We start from the raw sequence: 12,243 nt of genomic DNA, 5'->3' as shown, positions 1-12,243 counted from the left end.
CATCCGTGGCCATGGGGTAAGCACTTTATATTTTAAATTTGAACGATTATGTGTGATGTGCGGGCCGTAAATGGAGAAAGTGCAAACACCAGGTTGAAGTTCATCCATGACTGTCATGATATGACAGTCATGTATCAGGGGAGTACAGTTAGGCGGCTAGTTCAGTTCTCAAACTTATACATTAAGGACCCCCCTTAACTCTGACAGTATAGAAATGGAGACTTGTAAGGGTCATTTTAGAACCCCCTCAAGGAACCAAGGAACCCACTTTTGAGAACTACTGGGCTAGTTTATGTTCTATGATGATGTATTAAAAATACATCTGACAAATATGAACAGAACAGAACAGCAGGCCAACATCAACTAAACTGTACAATGTTCTGGTCCAAAATATTTTGATACTGCATAGGTCGGTCCTTATTAACCAGTTCGAAAATAACACTGTTAGTTTGTTGTGAGGTGAAAGCATCGAACTGTCGCCATCTGCTGGTAGCCATCTGCTGGTAGCAACAAGAGCAGAACAGACAGAGTTTGCAAGAGTTTCTTTCCCCAAGCCAACTCTAGTCCCCTATAAGTGCAATATCCCCTAACCTTTCTCCTATGCTGCTGAGGACTCCTGTTGTGCAATATTTCTGTCTCATATTATGAACTGACTGTGATTTCATTTATTAGTGGTAATTTTAGTAGGCTATTGTAGTTTTTATCATTCTTCTACCTATAGGTATATAGTATAGTATATAGTAGATTAGATTATATCAAGCCAGTGGAATTGTTGAATAACAATAAAGCTATCTATCTATCTATCTATTCATCTCTCTATCTCTCTATCTGTCTATCTACAATTAGAACATGCGTGTTCTGCGACTCAGGGCACAGCTTATTGAGACACAAAGCCTAAATATAAACAGTGTTATACCATTAATGGTGACTTTGAAAACTTTATGGGATCTAATAGGCCCACTCCACTTGCAGACACCTGCTTAGACATTGGTTTGCTTTATAAAGCCTGGGCCAAGCAAGCCTGAAAACACCCAAAACACAAATATTGTCAGTAAATCAAAACGCAATTAATTACAGCACTATCAGGTTAGCCACAAGGATTGAACCACCTGGCGTTACTATTTTCATTATAGGTGAAGTTTTTCAAAAGATTAAAAAAAAACAGAGCAGATCTACAAGCTCACAAGTCATTTCGCCACGCCCAACATCATAACACCATTTGTCACTCCCTTCATGAACGAGGCAGATGTGGTTTATACTGATGGGTTTTATTAAGCATCTTTCTCAGCTTAATACACCAACGTCAAACTCTTTCAAAACACACAAAAAATAAACGATAAGGATGACATAATACATGTAATGCACATAAAACATAAAGAAAAATGCACTTAAGAAATTAAATTACCTCATTGACTGCATGAAATCAAAGGGAATGAGCCCTCAGGAAACCCAAACAACAACAACACTGAAAACAAACTGAAATAAAACAAACAATCAATTAAACTCATAATAAAACATGACGTACAACTCATTGACAAGAACATAAACGTTGACATGTAAAATAAAACAAACCTGGGTTCAGCGACCACGCTGCAAACAAACATTGTGCTCTCACGGTGAGCGTCACCGACACTCTGAGCTGTGAGTGAGCCTTCAACCCGGTCGAGACCATAAGGGAGCTTCCGGACAAGCTTGTCAAAATAAAAGAATTATTGGCAAAAACAAAATAATTACAAAACTAAAAAGCTGTAGCTGCAGTTACACCATTGTACAACGTACGTACATATAAAATAGGGATTAAGCAAGCATAGAGTTATAGGGATTAAAAGTGGTTTAAGTGTGGTAGAAAACTCATGTCAATTACGGTAGCAACCACAAGATGGCGATGTTGCAGTTCTATAGAATATAAGACTGCAACTCTTTATAGCAGAATTCCCAGGTTTGATTTAGAATGAATAGACTAGTCATTCATAAATAAATAACCCTGAACACTTTTGCAAAGGCTCGTTTTGGGCTTCAGTCTGTGTCCATTCCTGTTGCTGGGGTGATAATGGAGATCACAGAGAACACCTCTGACCCCAAACACGTGTCCTTCTCATAAACAGCCTGGGTACTATTATCATACACTACACTTGTTGTCTCTCTCTCCCACTCTCTCTCTCTCTCTCTCTCTGTGCTGAATGCAAGTGTGTGTGTGTGTGTGTGTGTGTGTGTGTGTGTGTGTGTGTGTCTGTGTGTGTGTGTGTGTGTGTGTGTGTGTGTGTGTGTGTGTGTGTGTGTGTGTGTGTGTGTGTGTGTGTGTGTGTGTGTAGCCTATGTATGTGCTTGCATGTGAGCACATAACATGCGCTGGTGGGTGATCGTGGGGGAGCTACAGTGAACTCCATGTCCCCTGGCATGTTTATTTTTGTGCCACACATTTCAACAGGGCAATTGAGTGCTTTACATAAAACATTAAAAGACAATGAATGTGCAAAGAAACACATCATAAAAGTACATCGGATTACGATTACAAAATGATTAAAGAGTTACAAAGAGAATAGAAAAGAAGAATAAGCTAAAATAAAACAGGTAATATGCTGGAATAAAATGAGAGAAATGAGCGGCAAACGGAACGTTTTTTTTTTGCCGTGATTTAAATGGACAGAGAGTTGTAGCATGACCTGCAGTTTACTGGGAGTTTGTTTCGGATGTGGAGCATAAAAACTTAACTACTGTATGCTTCTTCACGTTTCATTCCGATTCGGGGTTCAGAAAGCATGCCTGGATATGACCTGAGAGGTCTGGATGGTTCATAATTGTAACACAAGATCACACATGTATTTTGGCCCTATAAACAGGGACGGATTAAGACTCATGGAGGGCGGCCCTTGGGCCAATGAAATTATCCTTTAGTAAATCGTTTATGGATGGGCCTGGCTGCTTATGGCCCCCCCAGGGGCCTCTGGTAGTGAAGGGCCCTTGGCCACTGCCTCCCCCCCCCCCCCATTGACCCAGACCGTACTCCATCCCTAGGCTGGTCCTAAAGCATTCAATGCTTTATAAACAAACAGTCATATTTGATTGTAGAGCCCCGTTTCTCAACGGCGGGGTCTGGGGACCAGACCCGCGGGTCTATAACTCTGAGAGTGTACAAATGGAACCAAATGGACCCTTGCGGGTCCATTTGGTTCCATTTGTACACACTCAGAGTTAAATTAACACTGAGGATTTTGCAGCCTACTGTATAGTTTGGGGCCCCAGAGATAAAACATGGTGTCAAATGGGGGTCAGTGGCCTAATGCATATCAAACGAGGGGTGCTTGAGAATCACTGTTGTAGAGCATCTCAGCGGTATACAGCAGAGTCCCTACAAGCTGTCCCTGATCGAGCCAGAAGAGAACCAGAGTGATGACCTTTTGAACCGCACACACACTCAGCACTTGTTCTTATGTTCCTCCTCCACTGTTGTTCAAATCTTAAAGAGGTACTTAATAGTAAAACCACTGACCTCCTTTGATTCATTTTCATTCATTCATGTATGCATGTATGTATGTATGTATGTAGCTGCATACATAGGCTACAGACAGACACCCGAGGACAAGGAGAGTGGCTTCAGCCCGCAGCCCACAATGAGCTCTCCATAATGTATTGGAAGGAGCTGCCGTATGGATGCGCTTTAAGAATTCACCAGCTGACAGTTACAGTTTTAAGCACATCTGCCCCTCGAGAGGCACTGCGGCCACTTGTGAGAAATGAGTTGAATTATTCATTCAACATGGCACAGTACTCACCACAAAAAACGTATTGATGTGATGGTCGTATACTGCATGTCTGCTCTACACGCCAGTAGATTCAGTGTACACTAGTAAGACCACATGCCAGTAGGTTTAAAGACAGGGCAACAGATCATTTTGAAACGTTGGAAATTCAAATAATAGATGTTTCCTGAATAATAACATTCAGAAAACGTCTAGTAAATAAGATTTTGTGATGTCAAGAGTGAAATAAGTCCACTCTGGTAACTCAATCAAGCTCTGTATAAACAAATACTATGATGATAATTATATCATAACATATGCATTTAATTTCAAATTAAACAGTAGAGAGGCTTCTGTAGCTAGTTGTTAATGCTAGACATTTAGGCCAATATTACACCAAGTACAGTCAATAGATTACGTACAACTAGCAACTTCACTTTTGATGTTGTGATTGTTAATACCTGTCCTGGACAGCTGTTTCAGTGGTTATGGAGAATTTTGAAGTAATTTCCATATTAGGAAAAAAAGGAAAAAAGGAAAACTGATGTAGTCGATCTATTGTACACGCGGTGCAATGTGTTGTGGGCTTGTATATCGGCTATTTTAGCTATATCTGAAAAAAAAGATTGAAGACATTTTAAAATTTTGCCTATAATGAGTAACCGCACGTACAAAAGCTTTTACTAATGCATTAATTATGTTCAGTCAGAAATGTTTTGCTTGGGGTTTTGACCCAGTGACACTGTACGTCTCCTAAACAGGAGTTTTACGTGTGTTTCCAAGCGCTAAATGTTGTTTACATTTGAGTTAGATAAATATTTGAATAAAACAGGTCTTTAACATGAGTTATGATGGGCCAAGGAAGTTACTAAAATGCTTATTTTCCATCTAGATGTCAAACATACGAGTAGAATACAACGTTAAAACCAGTGGTGGAAAGTAAAGTGCATTTACAGTACTCAAGTACTGTACTTGAATTACTTTAATTGAGCATGTCAATTTTTCACAGCTTTATACTTTATAAAGCAGCATACTTTATACACCAACTCAGAGGCTACAATTAAACTACAATTATTTAACTTTAGTTACTAGTTACTTTCCAGATTTAGATTATTATTACCAAACACACATTAACCAATTAAGCTCTATTGTTTACTTGTGCTATTACACAAAAAGTGTAACAGATTTATTTTATTAAATGTACTACTTTTTACTTTGGTAAGTATATTTTCATACATATACTTTTGTGCTTTTACTCAAGTAACATTTTGATTACAGGACTTTTACTTGTATAATACCGTAATAATAAAAATAAAAATAATAATATTTATGTTTAGTGGTATTGCTTTTATTGACTGGAAGTAAAATATCTTTTTCCACCACCGCTGTCTGGATCAGTAAAGGTCTCTCTAAACGACAGACGTCAGACTACACTTCTGAAGTGTTGTGGAAACAGAAGCACTCATTACAAGGTCCTCGTTTTGGTGTCTTGAAAAGCTGAAGGATAAATGTTCCTATACACAATACGATACTGCTGACAAATAATACTTCATCGCTCGTCGTGTGCAACTTGACCTGCAACGTGACCTGCCCGGTCACGCCTTTGTGTGTGTGCGTGTGCGTGTGTGTGTGTGTGTGTGTGTGTGTGTGTGTGTGTGTGTGTGTGTGTGTGTGTGTGTGTGTGTGTGTGTGTGTGTGTGTGCGTGCGTGCGTGTGTGTGTGTTTTCTTTGTTCCTTTCAAGGAACTACGAGATGATCAGTTGACCGCCCCGAAGAGATGATTACGTGTTGGGTCAAAAATGTCAAAGGTCAAGGTCACAACAGAGAGATGTAATACAAGAGGTGTGGGAGTGAGCAGGCTTTGCAGTTTGCACCCCCAGGGCATTTGTTTAATCTCTCTTTAAGTGCCTTTTTTATGCCTCATGAAAAGTACCGTGGATTGACTTTGTACAAATCAACAAATCGTCTAACTTCAGGATCGTTCGATATTTACAATGAGGGGTCATTGGAGGATTTTAAAGTGCTCCGATAGAAAAAGGTGTGACCCTCCCATGGCCATACATATTGTATTGACCCTTGACAAGTTGAATTGAAAAAAGTATTTAAAAAAACACGCCTCGGTACCGAGGGTACTCCCCAAGTGATTGAAAACAAAACTAAACAAAACTAAAACAGAAAGTGCCAACTCATGACAGTTGCATTGCAGTTACTCACCTCTGCATGTAAAAAATATGTTTTTCGATAAAGCTATTAGTCACACCAACATCTGCTTGTGAAGTAGTTTTGTTCTTATTGGTGAAGATAAACAACAAGCCTACAGTAATGTGCCCACTGCCTTTCATTGCCTAACCTCCTCTCTGGGAGGACGTGGGCAGCGACAACCTGACATTCACATTTTAAAACATTTGATTGACTGGTGATGCAATTATAATCGACACAAAGTTGCAATTATAATTGACACACAGAATTACATTCTGAACAATAGAGCTGGGAGGGTCATGCGCACATATTGCTATGTATTATTAGGCTATAACATTGTAATTGTAATGACAACATGGCACACTACAGGCTCCTAATAGCCTGACTGCTAAGATGTAATGACAGTCTAAGTGTTATATCCCTTCCCTCCATTGCCCCATGCCTACTTATATTACTAACACAAAACCCCAAAACATTGCACTCTACTGAGCGTACCTTTCTAGTTTGAGTCCCGTCAAACTCACACTTAAAAGTGACCTGCAGTGGCTGATTTGCGAGTGTTTAGCAACATAATCACTCTACACTCACTACAGAAACAACTTAAAAAGCTCAGACGTGTCACGCTGACGCATCAACACTTTGCTTTACAGCACCTCCATGACATCAATGCTCTCTGTGCTTGTCCTCTATCAGGATTATTCCTGTACGAAAGGAACGTTGTTGGATGAAAGGACTTTTCGAGGTCACAGCCACTTACGCACATCTGCAGCTGTACGCAGCTGGTGGTAAACTAAAGGCCCTGAGATGACGTGAGCACCCAGAGCTCCAAGTCAAAGAGTCCAGAGTCAACCCCCCCCATCTCACTCCAATACCAAAACATCCAACCAGCAACCTAACCTCAAATCTAGGGATGTCCGATATTATCGGCCTCCCGATATTATCGGCCGATATTAGCATAAAAATTGATATCGGGAAAATATCGGTATCGGTTTTTGAAAATAAATAAATATATATATATATTTTTTTGGCTTTATAAATAAGTTACAGGAGTTCTTACTGTATATGGTGTGTGTGATATGAAATTTGAGCTTACCCTAATCACAATAATCCCCGCATATATCGGTATCGGTTGATATCGGTATCGGTAATTAAGAGTTGGACAATATCGGTTATCGGTAAAAAAGCCAATATCGGACAACCCTACTCAAATCCCTCAATGTTTCAGCCTTATCTGTACCATTCAGTCAAACGTCAATGAAGTCCACAATCACAACACCAGAGGGAGCTCCACAAATCACGTTCAACCCAGATTTGTCTCAAACACGGGGTTACATTCGTTCTCCTGCTATGCCACAACAATGTGGAACGCCCTACCAACAGTAAAGGAGTGTAAATCCCTACTCTCCACAGTTTAAAAGAGCACTTACAGGTGGCTGCAATTCGAAACTGGCCCCCGTCAAAGCCTAGCCCCCGCCCCCCACCCGAGCTGTTTACTGTACATATTTTTGTTTTTGTTTTCTAACTGTTTATATGCTGTTTTGCATGGTAGTGTATATTCGTCATTAAATGTTTTGATTAATTGAGTACAAAGGACCCCAATGGAAACAAGCCATAGGCTTTCTTGGGTTTAAAATCCTTAATAGCAGACCTTGTATTGAAATGCACTTTCCTGTACTTTTTTTTTGCAAACTGCTAATAAAGTATTCAATCAATCAATCAATCTCAAGTAATATCAAGTTGTGGTCCTTAGCCTCATGAGGGCTGGAGCAAATCGTCTTTCCTGATTGGAACATCTGAACATTCATTTAGTGATGCATTCAGTTTGTGTTGTAGACCTTTCAGATCTCCAGTCACAGACAACAATCCAGCAGCAGTGTGTCCGACTCACATCTGATAAACAAACAACCAGACTGCAGTAAAACCCGGGTACATTAGTTATTCAGCACACACAAAAAAACAATTAACATAACACATTCTGCCTGTGTCAATGGAGGCCAGCTGATTCACATTATCCGAAAAGTGGGGTTTTCACAAAATGTCACTGAGGGTGAAACTGCACCGTCAAATCTGCTTATTTATGGGTCGTTGTCAGAGGCCTGCAGAGCTGGATGAGGGTCAAGGACATCCCTGTTGAAACACTGTCGCCCCGCGTTACGGCCTCTGTTTATAATGGGATTCAATGGATTGGATATTTTTGCCTTTCCAGACAGTGTGAAAGCTGGCGACCATCTGGTGAGGGAGGGGGGGGGCTGAGAAATAGAGACAGACAGACAGACAGACGGACAGACAGACAGACAGACATGCAGACGGACAGACAGACAGTCTCATGTCCAGTCGGCAGATTGATTCCCCAGCAGGAGAGCTAAGGATGTGTGAACAGCCTCATTATGGCGTGTCAGCCATGTCACACAGTCAGTCATTAAGGCTGATTTGTACTTCCCAAAATAGCCGATCTAAGTTCACAACGTGTCACAGATATGACGTGTTGTGAGCTTGTAGATCAGCTATTTTCGGGCCACAACGCAGTCGTGTACTATGGAGCATAAATTAGGCTAATATCGGCTAATAACGAAACACGGGGGGGGGGGGGGGGGGGGGATTTTCTTAACCAGTTAAGCCCTATACACTGTAGTTGTTCGTACGTAGTGATAATAGCTGATCTACAAACTCACAATGTGATGCATTGTGAGCTTGTACATCTGCTATTTTGGCTATTCTTTTTTTTTGCTTTACACATTTTGAAAACTTGCCCACAATAGTGATCCCTTGCACAGGGTTAACGTGGTTTACATAATATATGTTTTTCATTACATTGTTGAATGAATATCAAACATATCAGACAGTCTACATTTTCCAAAAGGAAATGTGTGCATTTAATTCACTCTGATCAGAAGCAGGCATAAACTGTAGGTAGGATATACAATTGTGTGAATGTGTGAAGGTGCTTCTTTGGCCTATACTGGCAGACTGCCAGCAGAGTTAGGTTAGGGTTTACACTAGTGAGATTAGCTTTGGACAAACACACAGACAGACAGACCCTCTTATAGAAGAATAGCCTCCTACAGAGCCACGGTGTGAAAACACGGAACCTGAACACTGTGCGTTTGTGCGTACAGTCAGCGGGGAGAACATTTTAGATGATAAATGTTTTATCAACGGAGCAACTATTGAAGACATGTAGCCAATATTAAGAGTTATGTCATGGAACACCAGGCCATCAGAGCACACTGGGCCAGATCTTCAACCCTGAGACAGAGACTGTATCGCTGGAAAAGATGAGAGTTGTGAAGTGAATGGAGAAAGAAAGCAGCTGTCTGTCCTCTGTGACAAATGGAGAAATAGAAACCAGCCACTAACCATTTAATTTAGTACTTTCAGTTTAGATACAGTGGTTTTACCTGTGTGGGTTTCATTATGAGATACACATTGGTTGAATTATATTTTCTGCATAGAAATGAATGAAGAAAGGGGGCATGTCATCATGGGAGGGTCATTCTGATTGGCTACGCAGGGCGCCACTCAGGCCCTGCAGCTCTGTGATGAGCTGCTCCAGCTCTGTGACGCTGTCCCTCAGGTCGTCGCTGATCTGGCCTGTGGTCACTTCTGTGTACATTTGCTTGGCCTTGGTGGCCAAACACCTCAGACGGAGGCGTGTGGAGGAGAGCATCTGGAGAGCTTCCTGGGGGTCAGCCATCTTCTTATTGCAACTGATGGCGACGTGTCCCATATGGACAGCTCTCTTTATAACGTCCTTGAAGGTGGCAGTGTCCTTCTCCCAGCCACTGACCTGGACCTCACAACGATGAGCCTTTGACAGGAACTGCAGTGCCTTTTCGTTATCCTCTGGGTTGGTGCTGTGGCCATCGCCGTACAGCTGCCCGTACAGCCGCCATATCTGGGCGTCGGTGCTGTGGCAGGAGGTGACGCGGCCCATGAGCTCTCTGAGTTTGGGGCGGAGAGACGCCATCTGCTCACCGCGGTTATCCGTTAGGTTCTCCACAACCGCCCGCACTAGAATCTCCAGAATCTGGACATCTTTATATTTCTCCCTAAGGTCCATGAGACGGTGGTAGGCCTTGACGGCTTCTCTGAACTCCCCGATGTCGATGCACACGCCAATGAAGTTCTCCCAGATCTGCCAGTGTTCAAAGTTACACTTCAGGGCTTCCTGCAGGGTATGGAAGGCTTTGTCCTTCTTCCGAAGGCGAATGTAAGCTGTGGAGAGGTTGCTCCAACCCTCTGCGTTATCTGGCTCCAGTCTAACACACCACTGGAAGGCCTTGGCAGCACCCTCACAACGCTCCAGGGCAAAGTAGGCACAACCCAGGGAGAACCACACCCCAAGCTGAAAGGTGTTGATGCGGACGGACTGCTCGAAGCAGTCCACGCACTGCTGGAACTCTTTGTTGCGCATGTGCAGCAGGGCCTTGGAGCGCATGGCGCGGGCGCTGCGCCCACCGGAGAGCTCCCACGCCCGGTCGTAATACTGATGCTCCCTTTTGACGTCTCCCAGCAGACAGTACAGACTGGGAGTCTCCTTCTTTTCCAGCTCCCTCTGCAGGATCTTCTCTGCCTTGCCATGTTGACCCATCTTCTCATAGCAGATAACCGCATCTTCCCACAGTTCCAGTTTCTCATAGATGAGCAGAGCTGAGCTTGTGCAGCCCAGGTCGGTCAACAGGCTGGCCAGCAGTTTCTGGACGTCCCACCTGGGCGGAGCCTGACAGCAGTAGAAAACCTTGAGGCGTTCGGTCACGGAGCAGCTCTTGTCTTCAAAGTGATCCACTATGGTCTGGGTTTGCTTCAAGGCTCTTTCTACCCGTCGGAAGCTGCCCTTCTCCAGCTTGGACCTGAGGCAAAGGGCTGTTACCTCTATGACCCAGAACTTTGGCTGAGACAGTAGACTAGTTGTGAAGGCCAGGAGTTCCTCCTCAGTTAGTCTGTGGACTGGGTTGTTCTTCTGGAAGTCAATGCAGACACCCAGGATGAGAGCCTGCTCCTCGGCACTGAGATCAGGCAGCTGGTAGTGATCTGGCTCTGCTAGGTTGATCTGGTTCAGCACTGTGTCATCGTGCAGGTCATTGTCCTTTGGCAGGTCGGCGACTAGGGTAGGCGTTGGGGTCAGTTCATCAAAGTCTGCCAGAACGGGTGAATCCTCCTTCCGCTTGACTGCCAGTAGGAGCTGTGCCAAGAAGTTCTGCTGGAACCGGGTCCGCTTCCCGAGGGCACCAGTCATTTCTATCTCAAGTCCAGACAGCTCCTGGGCCTTCTGGATGTGTTCCTTGGCATGCTGGTGTTCATAGTAGGACAGGTGGATGTAAACGCACTCCAGGTGGAACTGGATGACCAGGTTTCTGTGGCGTCTGTCCAAGAACAGAATATCACACTTCATCACTTTCTCCATGCTACTTTGGGCCAGGGTGAGAAGCTGTTGAGAGCAGGCCTCCAAGATCTGTTGGTGAAGTTTCACGTAGCGCAAGGTCCACCAGGGCAGCAGCTGGAGGCTGTCCATCTTAGAGGAGCAGTTGTGCAGGAGGACCCGGGCCAGGAGGAGGAGAAAAGGGTTTGCCACCAGGCTGTACACTGACTCCCCGTCGAGAAGCAGGCTCTTGTGAAGTGCCTCGGTCAGGTCCTGGGGCCGGGAGAAGGAAGACAGCAGAGCTGGAGGCAGCAGGTCATGGACATGGATGGAGACAGGAGGACCGGTCCAGTTACTCTGGGCAAACAGGTGGAGGCAGGCCACCGCCAGGACCATCACAGTCAGCTGCCTGTCGGCCTTGTCACCCTCTGTACCTTTAGCCAAGAAGGCCAGCACCTGTCTCTCCATGTAGGCTTCCATGTCCTTTATGTCACCGCAGCTGTCATCTCCTCCACCCATCAGTTCCAGCATCTGGGGGTTCAGAAGCACCGCCTCAAAATCCCCCTCTAATAGTGACTGTAGCAGCGGGCCCACAACGCCATCGCTGAAACGCTCCTGCTTCCATCCTGTTGTCTCGCTGGATGTTAAAAATCCCCGGAGAACTGCAATCTCCACGTCTTGCGTCATCACTGAACCACCGTGTGTTTCTCCAGTCAACATGGTCGGGTTTTAAAGTTGACAATTGAGACTTTATTTGATAAAATAATTGATTGACTGTGATCAGGAACTGTCTGCTCTTGTGACACGCAAATGATTCTTGACAAAAGCATCTTCGGTAGCATTTAAGGCAGGGGTCTGCGTTGCCCATACATGTTAGCCATGCCCAAATATGAAATTCAGAGTCAGACATGTCCAAATATGGGGTCCATTCACTATGAGGTCACA

The 12,243-nt window shown here is 43.8% G+C and overlaps 1 protein-coding gene across 1 annotated transcript; it reads right to left on the bottom strand.

The window, feature by feature from the left end:
- Positions 1-9,429: 9,429 nt before the first annotated feature.
- LOC311062749 (tetratricopeptide repeat protein 27-like) lies at positions 9,430-11,985 on the bottom strand (the record flags this gene model as incomplete). Its single annotated transcript, XM_084081969.1, has 1 exon — positions 9,430-11,985. The coding sequence occupies one exon, from the start codon at positions 11,983-11,985 to the stop codon at positions 9,430-9,432; it is 2,556 nt and encodes an 851-aa protein (XP_083938095.1).
- Positions 11,986-12,243: the final 258 nt, after the last annotated feature.

This window comes from Gymnoscopelus microlampas (assembly GCF_963454915.1).
Source record: "Gymnoscopelus microlampas genome assembly, chromosome: 16".
Taxonomy (NCBI): domain Eukaryota; kingdom Metazoa; phylum Chordata; class Actinopteri; order Myctophiformes; family Myctophidae; genus Gymnoscopelus; species Gymnoscopelus microlampas.
The sequence above is the reverse complement of the archived record's forward strand: the minus strand, read 5'-3'. Positions and strand labels throughout refer to the sequence as shown.